This window comes from Lepisosteus platostomus, chromosome 4, assembly GCF_059453375.1.
Source record: "Lepisosteus platostomus isolate fLepPlt1 chromosome 4, fLepPlt1.hap1, whole genome shotgun sequence".
Classification (NCBI taxonomy): Eukaryota; Metazoa; Chordata; class Actinopteri; order Semionotiformes; family Lepisosteidae; genus Lepisosteus; species Lepisosteus platostomus.
The window spans coordinates 8,119,856-8,137,212 of NC_142614.1; the positions used below are offsets into that span (position 1 = coordinate 8,119,856).

Below are 17,357 nucleotides of genomic sequence, written 5' to 3' on the forward strand. Positions count from 1 at the left end.
CTCAGGTTTAGAATGAAGATTAGATCCAAATAAGTGGAATTTAGAATGTTTGACACCAGAACTAGTATTCATAGGTTTAGAAGGGTATACAAGCACTTGGAGAGGCCAGGAATTCAAAGCCACCCAAGGGACATCCCTTAATACTAGCTTTTGAAAAAAAAAAAATCTAGGTTCTCCAACTCACAGGGTAAATGCTATTACACAAAACAAATGAACATAATCTATGACTATTAAGAAACACTGTAGCCCACACAGCTTTACTTTCATTAGTTGCTTTGCACAATGCATAAGTGCATGTTGCAGGATATGCATGAATTGAGTCCATTTCAAGAACCCCACCCTCCAGATACCTCTAATACTACCCCTACCTCCATTACAATGTCAGGAACAGTGATCAAGTCAAGGAAGTGAACAGAGGCCAGAAAGCAAGCTTTGATTTGCATCAGTTTTTATTTAGTGGGATCAAGTTACATTCAGATCATGAATCTGTTTCGCCTCCTGTGAACTCCAACTCCTATTACAGCAACACAGACCACACCCAGCACAGTTGCCACCACAGCTAGGGCCACCACTGTGGAGGAACCTGGAAGAGAGCAGAACTCCACATAGGACATGAGGTACTCAATAGCAAGATCGAGTCGCTTTAGTCTTGAGAGCCCTGATGAATCTCAGGTTTACCTTTTGATCTCTGCTCTTTTAACCCCAGGAGGTTGCGAGCCTCAGGCCCCAGGAAGACAGGGTCCTCTTCCTGCACAGTTATGGGACCAATTACTGCATCACCCTCCCATTCTACAACAGAGTAACGGAAAGCTTGTTTTGAGCAAGAACTTTTCATCCTGTAGCTGGATGATCTTCTACTTAAGATAATTCAATTCACTAATTTTAGAGTGAGGAAAAAAAACATTAGAATGGATAAGGGGATTTGCTTTGATCACATCTTAAGGTCAGCCAGCCACACAATACCATTTAAATGCAGTTATGGTCCTAGGTTCAATCTGATAGTTCAAGCAGAAGCCACCCAAAACTTGGAATGAGAGAGAGCCTGACCTCTCTTTGCATACAAGGGTAGAGATCTGCGGCGCCTCCTACAGCTTCCAATGTCACAGCAGGCACACACCTGGTCACTACCATCTACAGAGGTCCACCTGAAACAGGAAGGATCACAAGAATAGAGCAGGCAAGGACACCTACTGCCCCCCCCCCCCCCCCATCACCCTACAACACACACCTGGCTCCAGAAGCAAAGAAGCAGGCCTTGTTCACAGGGTCAACATTCTGGGAAGCATCAGCTACTTTCAGGTGGCAGGTGATGTAGATCTGTAATCAGCAATAAGTCAGTAGAGCCGTTGACCATGCAACATTAGAAAGCCAGTTAAACAAAGGAGTTACCATGTTTCTGGTGTCCATGTAGAACCTGAAAGCATCCAGCTGCATCTGCAGTTTAGTGGGGTCCTGGGACCTTGGTCTGAACTGAGAATTGGAACCTGTTGCTTTGGCATCAGTCAGGCACCTGGGTGATGGGGAGGGTAAGGGAAGAAAATTGCAGTTTCTTCAAGAAAAAGGGGGTACAAAAAAACAAAAACAAAGCTACCCATGGTTCTCAATGAAGTCGTATCTTGGAACCGAGTTCTTGTCTGGAACCAAGGTGGCCACACAGCTGTCCACAAAGAGCCGGAGAGGCTGGTGGTCAGCCTGGGTGACAGAGGCCTCGATGTTCAGGATGTCCCCCAGGTAGAACACCATGGAGGACCTCGGAGACGTCCAGTCATCTGCAGAGACAGGGCAAATGATGGCCATCACTTGGGGCTTGCAAGCAAGTGTGCAGGAGGAAGAGAGGCCCTCCCCATTCCCTTACCATTCATGAGCACCAGGGAGAAGTTCAGGAGACCTGCAGCAGACATGGTGGAGGCAAAGGGGACCCAGGTTGGTTTCAGGGCATTGCTGCTCACGTTGTGCAGCCTTTGAAGAGAAAATTGTTGCTCACTCAATCCAACACTGCAACTTGTTCTACATGGACTCATGGCCTTTAGGAGCTTAGAGCAGGAATGGCCAAGGTTCTCAAAAGCTGCAGGCTTCTAGGTCTGGGCACAGGCAACCCGTGCCAAGTGCATTCAGGCAAGACTGGACCTTGAGGGACACCAGAAGTTGACCCATTAGTAACCTCCATTACCTGGTATAGTGGCATTCAATACCAACACTGGCTGGAGACGTCCTCACAATGGGAGAGTGAGAGAGCGCAGTCGGCTTGTACAGCAGGGAGAACGTGTAGACAAGCTGATCAGCAGACATCTGCAAAAAGTCACATGGAAGGTGTTGCTAAAATATTGTAACCCTACAGGGTTCAGGTGGGCACCCTTGCCACCACCGCACCTGGTCAGCCGCCCCCCAAAAACAGTCAGGGACATGAACCCGGGCCTCCAGCGCCACTCAACAGGGACCCAGCCTGTTGAGCTTAAAAAAACATCTCCCCTCAGCCCAGCAGCTGTGGGCCCTGCTATTACAGGGAAGGGCAGCGACATCACTGCTCTGGTAAGCATTACAATATCATAGCTTTGATTGATAAACTATTCAAGCTCAGTTGCTCAAGAACTAGTGATCTAGGCTCAGGCTGCAAATTCAGGTGGGTTAGGATAGTCAGTTCCTTATTCATTCACAAGCCTCTCCCATTAAGAGAGGCTTACTACTTTACATCAAGTTTGCCCGTTCTAAACTAGAACCACCCCAGGACTTGCAGAATAAGGATGCTTTCCTAAACTAGAAAGGAGTCGCCATTTAACATACCATCAGCTCACTGCCACACGCCTGCAGCTCAGCCTCGAAGATCAGGAGCTGCGCCGCGGTGTCCTGTCGGGTGACCGCACAGTCCCCCAGGCGGAGATCCGAGGCGCCGATCAGCTGCCCGGTGCCGAACAGGTCCGTCTTGACCTGCACCACGATTGTGCTCTCTCCGCACTGCACCGACACGGACAGCGGGACCGTCTGCCGATATTCGACAGGCAAAGAGCTGAGCTGCAGTCTCCCTCTCCTCACCGGCGAGAAAGACTTTAAGGACAAGTCAGCCCACGAGCCGGCATCGCAAAACACCGCGATGAGACACAGCAAAAACAAAGAGAGATGGAATTTACGCTCAAGCGCCATCACGCAAAATTAAACAACCACCAGTTAACAAATTCACATTGACTAAGAAGAGTGGGGGGGCGTTTTATAGTCGCCAGGGCAGTGCTTTCCCGCTTAAAATTAAGCGGCAATTAGTCTCATTTGCACGTGCGCTTTTAGCGTCTTATGATGCAGATACGTTAATTAACTGGATGAACAAAATATCGTTTCTAGGCGCAAGAAGACCTCAATTATCTCAAACAATGGGCTATCTGTTCATTTCGGTGAGCAAGACTAGGACTACAGCTCATCAGGGTCGGCTAAACTACCCTCAAAACGTTTAATTGATCTTAATAACAACGGGAAGATTAAGAAATAGGATGATCAAACAGCGTGTGTGTTTCGTCTTATACATTGTGTAAGATTTCCTTCATTAATCCGATGAAATGCTGGAGGCGTATAACGTCCAGACAAACCAGTCATCATTTTGAGCCGGAAGACAGAAATTGAAAACATGGACCCCAAAAAGCATTCAGGCCACTGTAGGGATCACCACACGCCCCCAGAAGTCCGTCTTTGAGTCTCCTATTACAGAACACTGTCCGGGTCAGAAGCAACTTGTCACTTACACGTTAAAATTCGATATTTTTACACGTCAGTAATTAAAGTTACATGTATGATTTTTTTTATCAAAGTTTTATATTTGGCAATAGGAAGAACAGCCATTTCACTCGAGAATGTCCCAAGAACAGTTATTTCATACGAGAATCTTATTTGATTTCTTTTATTAAGTGCAAAAGCAATTCTCAACAAATACAAACTTTCGGACAGCTGGAAAACATGAAATAGTGACTTCTCGACGATAGAAAAAAATAAATAAAACAAGTATATAGACGTTAGACAGTTGGGTTCAAAATCGTAAAGTACACACCCGTGAATAAGAAAGAAGAAAGAAAAAGAAAAAATAAAACATAAAAGGTACAGAGATCGAGGTGTGGTTAAGGATGGGATATTTTAAAGTAAATTAAATATGCCGACTTTTGGCTTGTTCTAATTAGGCAATTGTATAGGTTACTTGCCCTACTCTTATTTGCTGGAATACTGTGCACTGAGGGTTTGTATCAACGCAGACTGGATTCGTGAGAATGGTTACAATAACTTATACATTTTCCTGAGAAGTATCCTCATGATAGCAGATCACATCTTTACCGGTTAACAAGACACGGCGACTGTTATTATTGACTATTTTAAAAGGTGATCCACCGTCACAAAAAGGACGTATAGTGTTTACATTTGTAGATTTTGCAACGAGAGAGTTAGGTGCATACATTAATTGCACCACCTTAATTTGATTTCGCTCACTTTAAAACTTTGCTAAAGATCAGCCGGGTTTTATTCAACTTTTTGTCTTAACGTTGTGATTGCGACATTTTGTTCCTGAATTATATATCGCAGACTATTTTGCTGTTAAATCCTGCATCTTTTAGTCGCATGTCTTCAAACAGAACGCTGCTGTCATTTTTTTTTCTGTCAGATAAGTAATATTATAGTAGTTTTTCATTTTATTGTTGTTGGTGGTGGTTTTTGCATTCCGATTACGTTTTATAAAGACTGAAGATGATGGTTTCGTTTGGTGAAGGCCGGAGGTACGGACGTCGGTTCGACAGTCGCTGTTGAAGAAAATTGAATGGATAGAAATAAGGAAACCGCGTTCTTGAGGGTTTTTCTTATATGCTGTCACCTGGATAACCCAATAGATTGAGATATGCGAATCAGAACATTTTAACAGGGGTATTAATCTCTCTGTACAATCAGTACCCAGAGCAGTTTATATAACATACTGCCTATATCAAGAGCGGAGCTGGAATGACAGTTCATGTTCCTGTTCAATCGCTGGGAAGAGTGTCGCTGTGTGTCAAGCACGAGTCCCTAAAATGTATTTATTTACAGGACACGTTTGAAAGTGTTGACATCCGTTGGTAAAACGGGCGCACCGGCACGAAGCTCTCTTTCAAATACTGATTTATTATGCATCGAGGAACTGCGGACAGACCTCAGCCTTAATGTAAAACTAAAAAGGGGTTCTACAGCATCAGAATGATGCCTAGACTATGTGTTGACTGGGAAAAGTAAAGAACCATGCAGCTAAACTCCGCCAGCACATTCCTCTTCATTTCTTCTTATTCTTTTTCAAATGTAATCCGGCTAATAACCCGATCCAACGCTGTCTCTTACGAACAAAACCGATTTGTTTCGAAAGAAACGCCCAATTTGTAGAGGAACCTATGGGTCAGTTTAGGAGATCATTTTCGTTACATACACGTTTTTTTACATATCAGGTTAAGTATATTGTGTATGCAATGAAACGAGCGTTTTTCATTGCTTTGGGGGAAATGAGAGAAAATGGAATTAACTCGACGTGCGCCGCTATCCGCGGTTCATTCGCCCCGTTACAAGTCTTCAGCCAATCAGACGCCTCCGTCACACGTTCATTCGCCCCGTTACAAGTCTTCAGCCAATCAGACACCTCCGTCACACCCCTGGGCCAGTGAGCCTCGCTGCATAAGGAACTGAGGCCCGTTATACGATCATTCTGGACTCCATCATGACAGGCGCTGCTGGGGTTGTGGGGCTGTATTCACAACGCTGTTGAACTTCTGTTTTGGCTACTGCGTTACGGCAGTAAGGTGCTTTGGCGGGTTTTTGCCATTTTCTGTCAGTTCTATGAGATGTAGAATATTGGACATGAGGGGGCAGAATAGAATAAGCCACTATACTCATAAGCGTGTGTTTTTTTTGTTACGTTTATGCTTGTGTAAATGGGCAGTCAGCCCTGGTGGAGGGGCTGAACTCTGAAATCCATCCATGTTAGTGACATTCATGAATAACGTCAGTAAATCGCTCATACACATATTATCACTTCACTTTCAATAAGTGCTTATCCAGAGCAGGGTCATGGCAGAGCCATGGGCACAAGGTGGGACACAGCTTGGAAGGGACACCAGTCCATTGCAGGGCAGACACAGACACACCCACCAGGGCCGGTTTTCCCAGAAGCCAATTAACACACCTGTAGGTCTTTTGACCTTGGGAGCACCCAGAGGAAACCCAGGGGAAAACATACAAAGCGCACAATAGCAGCCTAGGAATAGGGCCAGGGCTGGATTTCGGTGTTCGTAGGCCCTAGGCACGTTCACTCAGAAATCTGCAAAAATAGGGGTAAACGGCAACTGACTGACGTCGATTGACATGATGCACTTTCAGCTGTTCTCATGCTGAACCACGTGATTGATGGAGCGAGTTGAGTGACCATCACTTCCATACTTCTAGTTTCTAGAACAGCCGCTACAGAGAGCGTATGATTACTGACTTGCAGCATCTAGAGTCGATCGCAAGCGTGCGTGATAGTCAGGGTTCCGCATGGGGTCGTGCCCCCCCGACGGCCGTTCCGTCTCCTACACCTGGGGCGTGAATCCGGGTCTCTGGCGTAACGCAACAGGGCACCAACCGCATGAGCTAAAGGAGACCTCCCTCAGCCCAGGCAGCTGAGGTCCCTGCTACGCGCAGTGAGGGCGCTGACGTCACCACACTAGCTCTGCTACACGTGTAATGACTAATTTTCATTAGTTACCAGTGTTTCCCTCCTTCGTAGGCGCTATGAACTGTGCCTACAGTGCCTAATGGGAAATAGGAATAGGAACTGAATAGGAATTGAGCCCAGGGCTCCAGTGCTGTGAGGGTGCTATGACGCAGCAAAGCTAAACACTGTGCCACCTATTTTCCTATAATTTCGCTTCAGTTTCCCTTTGCATTAGATGGGTCTGTTCCCTTTCAGGCCTCAGATCCTGTCTTTCTCCTCCCAGTAGAATATCTGTAGCAGCTCTTCAGTTGACTGCAACAGGTTGGAGAGATAATAATAATCATTAATAATTCCTCACACTCATACAGCAGTTTTCTGGACACTCCACTCAAAGCACTTTACAGGTAATGGGGAATCCCACAGTCACCACCAGTGTGTAGCCCCAACCGGATGATGTCACAGCACCCAGAGTGCACCAGTCTGCTCACTACACAACCAGCTCTCAGTGGGGAGGAGAACAGAGTGATGAAGCTAATTCATAGATGGGGATTATTAGGAGGCCATGAGTGGTAAAGGCCAGGGGGAAATTTGGCCAGGATGCTAGGGTATCACCCCAACATAAAATATAAGGTCCTGTCCTGCCAGTCGGCCACTGCCAGTGCCTGGACCAGTCGACAGTGTGAGCTGGGACTGCCTGTCTCTGCAACTGTGGATGGTTCGCACTGTATGATTCAAAACCTTTCTCTCCTGGCACCCACACTTGTTAAGGCTGTCCTGTCCCGTTGCACAGTTTTGTGTTGTCTTTGATTGAATGCTAAATAATATGTTCTCAACTGACCAAACTGGTATAATAAAGATGATGCCTAATAATCATGAAGCACACACGAGGCATCATCATCATAATCATGAAGCAGTAGTTGTGATACCTGTTTTCACTAGAAATGGTGAGAAATCTCTCACTTTTTTATCTTTGCATGAATCAAGCACACTTCCGTTGAGGAGCTATAAACGCAACTATAGCAGGAAGTAGGCTGGATACAACCGCACAGCACGCGAGATACAGCAGATCCTAGTCTGTGCCAAGAGCCGCACTCCCTTCACCAAAGAGAAAAGTAAGGTAGGATGGCACTTCACCACTAAACTCTTTAAAGGAGAGGCTTCATAGCTTTTAATGTCGCTAACTGAGGGGATTTACTTAGCCGTGAAAGCGACTTTGTCATTCCAATTAACATGCATTATTTTTGATACATTATTGTTTTGAAAGATACGGGAAAATTAAAAAAAAAATAATAATGACAATAAATCTCGCAGAGGACACGGAGGTGCGTTTAGAACTAACGAAAGTTGACTTGAATAAATATAAATTTAAATCCCCAAAGATCTATTTTAGTTCACTCTCTTTCTCTATTTTCTGGTAAAGAAAAACACGTGAACTCGGAAAGGAAGAACAAAACGTTTATTCAGAAAAGAGACAGTTGCTGTTCCGTCTTCAGTGAGTTAATGGTTGAATATTTGATCATCAATGTGATCATCAATGTTATGATTAGTTCCGACTTTGGGAATTCAAGTCGCCGAATTCTAAAAGCCGGGCAAGTGGATCTTAGAGGTCGAAAACACTTGCCTTCCGGGCTAGCCGGTCGGTATCAGATCATATCGACCATCGGATAGCGACTGGCTTTCCATTCCCCGCATGATTTTATACACTCGTGATCAAATTCCGTGAAATGAGAAATTTCCTAATCCTTTCCTGCGCTAAACTGCGATACGCGTGTAGTTCATGCTGTCTTTGCCAAGTCAAACTTTTGATTTAAGAAACCAAGAAAAAACATCAAGCAGAGCCCTTTCGATAATAATAATAATAATAATAATAATAATAATAATAATAATAATAATAATAATAATAATAATAATCATAATAATAATAATTCATCGCCCACCCAGCTGATGCAATTTCACGAAAAGTAACTCCCTGATAGTGACATTTTCCTCACAGCGAAGTTTTACGAAAGGTCTCCGGTTCTTTTTAGTTTGAAGAGCATCAGTGCTCCTGGACTTTATTCTGTTTTCAGTTTGTCAGTTGAGTGACTTCATTATTTCTGTGATCGGTTGAACACCTCCCACTCCCACCTCGGGATGGGAGCCCTGGAGGGTCTCGTGTTGCGCTTCTTTCCAGAAGTAACTCAGATCGATGAAGCCCGCCGGGTGAGGGACCGAGGCCGGAGGCCTCCGCTGTTCGATCGTATGGAATACAACTGCGATGACGTCACACCGATCGGTCTCTCAATTCAATTCAATTCAAAGTGCTTTATTAGCATGACCGATGGGTACAATCAGTGTTGCCAAAGCAGATAAAAATAAAATTAACATGGAACAAAACATAAAATAAAAGTAAAATGAAATCTACAGGCATATTACAGACATTTACAACAGAGACATGTAATAAATTATTTACATATACTGTAAACGTATTGAGCGTTATTGCGAGACAGACTCACTGTTCCTCAGGCTGTGACAGGAGATCACATACTGGGCTGCCAGTTCGACTGAGTTCCCTCCTCCCTCTCTCAGTAGGATTGGGACCCATTGTGATTCTGGCAGGTGTGGGAACTCTGGGACTAGATTTCTTTAGGGAAGAATGTTTCTCTAATCCCAGAGTATCTGTCTCAGTGCAGTAGGAAGTGCACCTCTGTCTCTATTTCTCCCCGCTGGCAGTGGGAGCACAGCCTGTCCTCTCTGGGCAGCCAGGTCTGCCTGTGTCACCCAGTTTCTATGGCCAGGCTGTGGTCACTGAGCCTGTACTTCGTCAGGGTCTGTTTCTTTTTGTTGTTTCTTGTCTTGGTCAAATATTTGGCTAGTGTGTATTGTCTATTTAGGGTTCTGTAGCATTCCAGTTTATGTTGTGTTTGTGTGTGGGTCGCAGTGTGTGAGATATTGCTGTTTGATCTGTGCTGTGATGTGGCTGAGTTTAATACTTATAAACGTATAATAAAGCAATACTTTAATACTCTTTTCTGTATGTTTATCAATAGTGGGTACTGACCTAATTCGGCCCTGCACCCGTTGTAAGGTGTTTCTCTCTCTTTTTTTTTGTGCTTCTGCAACTCTTAGGATTCGTCATGCAAGCGCCAGGCGTCGTGGCGGCCCAGCCGCAGGGGATCGTGCTCCAGCAGGTGACCACTGTCGAACTGGCCAGCGCCTGGAGCACCGGCCTCTTCGACTGCTGCGCTGACATGGGCATCTGTAAGCGACAGCCGAGGGTTCTGACGTCTTGCTGGACGTCGGAGAAGGGCAGCTCCCGTCCTGCGCTCTAGCTGTCCTAGTGAGGCTCCGGGGTCAGCTGGCTTTTGGTGCAGTCCTATTCACCGGTGCTAAACTGGTCTGCTTGCTTGTTTGGGCTCCCCCCCTACACTCAGTCCTTGGTTTTAAAAAAAAACCCAAACCCGATCCCGTGGGCTCTCGCACGCCTGCTGCCTTTTCGTTCCTGCCAAGCTCTCAGTGACACAATTGAAACCTTAATTGACTTAATAAAATGATTAATTGGAGCTGCTAATCGCTGACAGCTCTTAAGCATGTTAGACGTCGGCATTTAACTATCGTATTTCGTAAGTAAAATCACAAACCTTTTCATACAAAAAAAGTGGCACACGACCACCTTGTTAGTTCAGTTATTAAGGTCATTACGGCGCTACAGGGGTCCAAATTTAAGGGGGGCGTTGGTAACGTCATTAAAATTATTATTTTTTTAGACAAGACCGCCCGCGAAATAAACGAATGAGAGATCCTATGTCACGAGCGGGGAACGCGGTGTATTATCCAATAGCAATATCAAGAGCCTGGCATATTTTAAAATAAAACGCAATGATCTATTGGAAAACAGGACTGTGAGGGTGATTTGCAACTGGTCGTTGGCGCGTTCATTCCAGAATATGCAGAGCTGGATAACGCGACCTGTTCCCCTGTAAAGACTGAGCAACAGACGAGCTTACATTTAGCTACGCTGTGTTGGTTAGCGTGCCACATGAAAGCGAGCCGGAAATGTAAGTCGGGTAGCGAGAAACGGGTTGTCTGTTATTTTACGGTTAACATAAAAACGGTTGCAACCATTCTACCCATTGTCCCGTTTGATTAGCCTGGCATCTTATCTTATCGTGAGTGTTCTGGCGCACTATACTGCCGTCGCATCATCCAGGTGGGGCTGCACACTGGTGGTGGAGGGGATCCCCATTACCTGTAAAGCGCTTTGAGAGGAGTGTCCAGAATAGCGCTGTATAAGTGTAAGCAATTATTTTATTATTATAAATAAATGGGAAGCCACCCTTAGATCGTGGCTTATTGCTGTTTTTTTATTTTGCCTAGAAAAGCATGCAGTAACCAAACCCCCTTGTTCAACTAAGACATAAGTGGGGTGATGGAGAACTCAGACAGTTTAAAACCAGCAATCTGGGTTTGCCAAGAGTCCCCGATGAGGGGCTGCAGTCCCCGTGTGCACAAACTGCTAATGTGGTTTAAACAAGCAAGGTCACATGACTGAAGGGTCACACTGAACCACTACAAAAGCCAACCACCTTTGCAAAGAACAGATAGCTTTACTGAACACTCAGGGCACACCCTTCCCATTTCCTGTTATTTTAAACAAGCTCCCTGCTATGATGTGCATTTCACCTCGCAAACCAATGCTAAGCTTAAATTCTTAACCCTTTGTGAACCACATTGCACAGGGGTTGCTAGGCTGGCAACTTCAGATCAATGGTAGTGGCAGAAAGATATCTGTCACAGTGATATTATGAACCCAAGCTGGGCACAGAAAATGTCAATGGCCATCTCACTTTTATCCAGCTGTGCTGTTCTCCTCCGGTCTGACACAGATGGTACCCGATCTGTGTGTGATCAGACCATAGGATGGGGGAAGGTGGTACCTGCTGGTTTATGATCAGACCATGGAGTAGCCCAGGTCTGAGCCATTCTGTCACCTGGAAGGTGTAGCAGATACCACCTTCACCGTTCCCATCGGCCAATCGCACACTGCTAAGGGACATACAATCGTCCGATTACAAACAGATGTGCTGACTTTGGCAAACTTCGAAAGGCTTGGGGGGGGGGGGGGGGGGGGGCTACTTTTCCTAATGTTGTGCGTCTGCAACACAACACCAAACAGAAACTTACAAGATACATGGCAATGTGAAAGACTTTTCTTTAATTTTGCCGCGAACAATAGAATGTCATTCCCCACCAGCACTCAAAAAGTAGTACAGCAACACTCACCAGATGTGGAGTCAGTCAAGAAATATAGGAGGTAATTTGATGCAGCAGTGATAGAGATGTGTGTGACACTGGGTGTGTGTCAATACTGATACTGTGTGACAATACCGATTTAAGTTACCTTTTAAAGCCCAATCAGGGCATGTGGAGGCAGGAGAGAGGTGTGCTTGTTGCCGATTTGACAGTTCCAGACCCATGACATTCTCCTGCCCTCAGGCTGTCTGGGGACCTTCTGCATCTCTTCTCTGGAGTGTCAGACCGCCTCGGAATTTGGGGAATGCTGCTGCCTGCCTTGGCTGTGTCCGATCTCCACGACTTTGAGGACTGCCATAAGAGAAAGATACAGGATCCCGGTATGAGTCAGAGATCACCCCTAACAGCTTGCGCTCACATTCCCGATGCAATAATGTGAATGCCTGGGTTGTTTTGACCCTGATGTGGTAGTTGACAATACTGATTTAACTTTTAAAGCTGCTCATGCTTAAGGCTATAACATACAATGTCACAAATTAGAGGAGGCTATTCCACACATCACCCTCATTGGATTATTAATAGGTAATTGTTTTATTCTGGTGTTTCTTGAAGTTAGCTAAAACATCAGCTTCAAAATTGGGGCCCATCAATCTCTTTTTTTAATAAGTATTTCCTGTATTCAGTGTTGAATGCAGCTCTTGATGTTTGTCCTATTTTTTCCTGTATTCCTGTTGATCCTGGGGAAGTCTGCTGGGATTGTTATCTTTGAAAATGCCACAAAATGATTGCCCGCACTCTATGGGCACAATGCTGAGCACCTTCCAGTCCTTTATTGAGCGAAGTGGGTCAAGGCAGTATTTCTCTATTTCTAGGGCTCCATCCTGGAAGACTTCTTTGTGTCCCTATTCTGCAACGTCTGCAGCTGGTGCCAGATGGCACGAGAGTTAAAGAACCGAAGACAGACCACCACCACCACCACCACCACCACTTACACAGCGGTGCCACAGATGTAGGCTTCCAAGAACCCTGTGTGGAATGCAGATTGGATTATATGAAGTTTGAGAACTGGAAAAAACTCAATGTTTTGCTAAATAAATGTGTTCTGAGTTCAAGCTGATGTCTGATGCGCACATATGCACTACAGCTCCTGGTCCCCATGAGTGATAATGCTTAGTTCTGCAAAGGCATGTCCAATCATTGGCTATGGACCATATTCTTCTGGTCTAACGACCAGATCAATAAATCCACCACATTGAGATAAACATCTTCACTCCTTTTCAGGACCAGGGATTTTAAATGACATAATTTTATACAATTGTGTTCCAATAGCCTCATACTGGAACTGAAAAAAACCACAGTGGGCTTAGACAGTGAAATTAAAGACCAGAAGAGCACAAACAGCAGAAATGGTCAGGAGAGGAAAGATGAGGCTACAACTGACAATTCGCAACTTCTTGGCAAGACACTCATTGACCCCTTTAATGGCTTAACAGACCTTTTCCATCCATTACTTGAAGCATGACCATTTATGCTCATGCGCAACCCTTGCAAGTACCCAAGGTTTCTGTATTCCCATCAGCGATGAGGTTTAAGGCATCAATACAGAGTGCTTCTGCTAAGAGTATCCAACATTAGAACGAAGGCAAAAGAGCACTTGTCAAGAGACACCATTTGAATGGGTGACGGACACGAATTACCTGCATGTTCATTCAAACTTAGTACAAAACGCCTACAAAGCAATCCACCTTGAGCATTGAGTCACAGCAATGCCATCTTGACAAGTGTAGGAAACAAAAGAAGGGTGCAGTTCACCAGCCAACATCATTAGGAATGTGGAAAAGATACAGGCACATTGCCCCTGCCAGCTGGGAAGGTAGATGGGGAAATCCCTGGCCAGTGAAAATCTCTGTAAAGGAAATTTCACTGGAGGGCAATATTACATTCCTAGTTGCATGTCCAATACTTGCTCCATCCCTGAACGAAGCATAACAAATTGCAAACCCCCCTCCCAGCAGAAAGGTTAGGTTGAGATGAGTACTCAAACCCCTGCTTGGAGAGGCTTTTATCTGCCAGCTGGATCTTGTGGAGCAGGGGGCCCAGATGGAGGTGTTTGCACTCATGCATCTTTGATGAGGTCAAAGGGAGCCCATAGCGTTGCCCATTGGGGAAGAGATTTGATCTGGGACTTCACTGCTGCAAAAGGGAAGGTCCACAAAAAGACCCATTTTAAAAACAAAAATGGGTAAAAGGAATGATTACTCAGATTGCCTCTAGTTGGAGGTCTTGCAAGAACCTTTACACCAGAACTGCCATGTTTTGACATCTGAGAGTCTTGTCACTTGGTCCCCCCACCATTGGAGCATCCCCACCCCCACAAACAAAAGAGGAACCATCACTGAAGCTTTTAAAAAGTTTTATTCCTCTTGGGTTTCAGTCACAGGCTAGGCCATGGATTTGCTTTGCCTCCTGTACAGGGCAGTCCCAAGCACAGCCATGCAGACCAGCCTCACAGCAGCCACCACACCAGCCAGCATCACAACCTCAGCAGAGAGACCTGGAGAGGGAGAAGACCGGGGTTTGAAATGGTCGTTAAAATAGCTTTAGGCCATCCAACGTCAGGGAATATAAAACTACTACAGGACCTTGCATGTTAAGGAGCAATTAACATAACAGCTTTATAGAGGAACAAGTTTCAAAGCCAAATTCCTGTGGGATCACTCGGTCCTTCCAAACATTTCCCTTTGTCCATTTTCATCTCAAGATGCAGCAATGGCAATGACAGGAGATCCAGCAGTTTAAGGAATCGATTTGTACTCCCCATACCTACTGCCTTTTGTTCCTTTGTCTGGAGAAGCCTCTGGGCTTTGAGCTCTGCTGGAGGAGCTCGATTCTTGTCCTCCAGAATGAGAGGGCCAAGAGTGACCTCATGGGCCCAGGCTTGATCTGCAGGTTACAGAAGAGCCAGCCCGTTCAGTGCGCCTCTCCAAGAGAAAGGGGGGGGAGGCTATAGTAAGACATGTATACCTGCAGCACTTCTCTTACTCCTACCAATCCAATACCTGGATCATACTGTAGCCTCACAGTGGGAGTCACAGCAGCTGCAGACCTGGTCACTCCCATCCACTGATCTCCACCTACAACAGTGACATGGGGTCAGAGCAGCTCCCTCACCTGAGCACCAGCTGGACACAGCAGCTCCCCGCCTCCTCACTGACCTGCTGCCCTCAGTGTAGCAGTCCTTGTTCAGGGAGTCCACACTCTGGGAAACGGCAGTCACCTTCAGGTGGCAGGTGATGTAGATCTACAGATGAAAGCAGGTCTTGTCTTTGAGAGGGGCAGCCATTAAGCTATCAAGGTGTCAACCATTTCTGCTCCCTTAGGAAGAGACGTAGGATAACTCACCAAGTTCCTTGCTTCTCTTTGAAATCTGAAGGCATCCAGCTTCATCTGCAACTTAGAGTCCTGGAATCTTGGCATGAACTGAGAGTTGGACCCTGTCAGCTTGGCATCAGTCAGGCACCTGTTAGGGAAGGGGGTGTAGAGAAGTCCACATTTATATATTAAAACAAATTCTCAAATGAGGCATTTGGGTTTGTTCAACTGAAGTCAGTTGATTAGGAATCAACCGCTTCAGCTGCCACTGGATCAAATGTGGTACTTGACCCATTAGAATTTAGTCCCTACTAATCCTTCCCTCCCCCCGCCCATGTCAAAGGGCACCACTTCCTCAATTACAGTCCCAGCAACTGGTCTCTTCATCTCTGTTCCACAACTAAACTCACCCTTTGTTGTCAATGAAGGAGTAGCTGGGGGTGGAGGTCCTGTCTGGGACCAGCGTTGCCACACAGCTGTCCACAAAGAGCCGCGGGGGCTGGTGGTTGGCCTGGGTGACGGAGGCGTCGATGTTCAGGACATCCCCGAGGTAGAACACATGGGAGGACCTCTGGGAGCTCCAGTCAACTGGAAGAAGCAGTCCAAGAACAGACATGCTGAAGCCATTCTGGGTCATTAGCAGAATGAAAGTCCACATACCTACAGGTTTAGTCATTTGAAAGCCCTCGTCAGCCCTTCTAATAAGGCTTAGCGTCCCCACTCCAAGCACGAGCATGGTGGAGGAGTCCACAGATAGATACCATTCATGAGTCCCATTGTGAAGCCCAGGACATCTTCGGCAGATTTGGTTGAGGTATATGGGACCCAAGTTGGCTTTAGGGCATTGCTGCTCAAGTTGTGAAACCTAGAAAGGTGGCATTACAATAAGGTGTCCAGAAGATGGGGGCTAAGGCAGTAGACAACATTGCAAGTTTATTCAGTGCTTCCATGTGGAAATCTGCCCAAGTGCTCATAATGCCAAATCAGCAGCCGATCTCACCTCATGTAGCGGCATGCAATACTGACACCACCACCATTAGTCCTCACTATTGTAGATTGTAGTTGAGGGAGAAGTTATAGACGAGCTGGTTTTCAAGTCTTAAAAAAAAAAGATGAAGGCGTGAGAGGAAACGTTTAGGATTCGGGGGGGGGGGGGGACGATACGGAAAACAGATGAAAAGCCTTTAAGCTGTACCGTCGGTGTACTGCGACACCCCTGTACCGCGGCGTCTCGAAAATCAAGGTCTGCGCCCAGTCATTCTGCAGGGTGACCGCACAGTCTCCCAGGCTGATACCCGAGATCTTGATCAGCTGGCTAGTACCGAAGAGGTCTCTCTTGACTTCCACCACGATTTTGCTCTCCCCGCACGCCGCCGAGAAGGCCCGGACAACATGTTGGGCAGAGGAGAGTCGAAAAAACACTGCCCTCTTGCTCCCAAGAGCCAATCTCAGCGAGCCGGGAAAAGCGCATCATCGCAGTGCACCAATAGCGCCACTGAATACACTAAAACACTCATGATGCTGACTAACTAGCAAAAAAGCGAATCCACACAACCTCCAAGTGCTCAACCGCTTCTATTTATGTGTCTCTGCCTGGTTCTGTCAAGCTGCGTGAATAAGGCAGGAGGACCAGATTTTTACGAGGTGTTGAGAATGCCTAATTAAACACAGTTTGTCCTGCAAACATCTCACACGCCTCAGTTACAGTATGTAATGGACCTAAATGAGCTGGGCTCTTAAACACCAGCAGCTTGGACGTTAGCGATTAAATGTACAAACGTAAATGACGCAATGTTTTCAGAACTTTAATATGTTGGGGGGTAAATAAGCTGACTTAAGGTTGAATGCATAATTAATACGAGCACTGAAAAATAAAGCCCTCATACTTGAAGAATAGCGCTGAACTGACTTATTTTGCAGTTTTATCTGGCCGAAGTTGGTTTAATCTTGTACCTGGGATGTCCTTTTCCTCCAAATTGTTTCAAATGATATGTGGTCAACCAGGCATTTTGTTTCTGTGGAGGCTGATCTGTTACGTTAGAAAAACACCACAATGTAATAAGACAAAAAAGCTACA

General features: G+C 45.8%; 2 protein-coding genes across 3 annotated transcripts; one reads left to right on the plus strand and one right to left on the minus strand.

Annotated features, from left to right (window-relative positions):
• Positions 1-431: 431 nt before the first annotated feature.
• LOC148672396 (zona pellucida sperm-binding protein 3-like) lies at positions 432-3,178 on the minus strand. The gene is made up of 9 exons (XM_088630819.1): positions 2,782-3,178; positions 2,171-2,289; positions 1,856-1,959; positions 1,592-1,769; positions 1,390-1,510; positions 1,229-1,317; positions 1,048-1,145; positions 679-789; positions 432-583 (listed from the first exon to the last, which is right to left on the minus strand). Exons 1-9 carry the CDS (start codon positions 3,136-3,138, stop codon positions 474-476), a joined length of 1,287 nt encoding a protein of 428 aa, XP_088486945.1. The 5' UTR covers positions 3,139-3,178; the 3' UTR covers positions 432-473.
• A 4,508-nt stretch (positions 3,179-7,686) lies between these two features.
• Positions 7,687-13,020, plus strand: LOC148672397 (cornifelin homolog A-like). Of its 2 annotated transcripts, none has more exons than XM_088628127.1 (4): positions 7,687-7,788; positions 9,785-9,916; positions 12,152-12,288; positions 12,781-13,020. In XM_088628127.1, the coding sequence occupies exons 2-4, from the start codon at positions 9,793-9,795 to the stop codon at positions 12,919-12,921; spliced, it is 402 nt and encodes a 133-aa protein (XP_088484253.1). In that variant the 5' UTR covers positions 7,687-7,788; positions 9,785-9,792; the 3' UTR covers positions 12,922-13,020. The 2 variants fall into 2 exon arrangements, with proteins under 2 accessions (XP_088484253.1, XP_088484252.1); XM_088628126.1 differs by having other exon boundaries at positions 7,693-7,793.
• Positions 13,021-17,357: the final 4,337 nt, after the last annotated feature.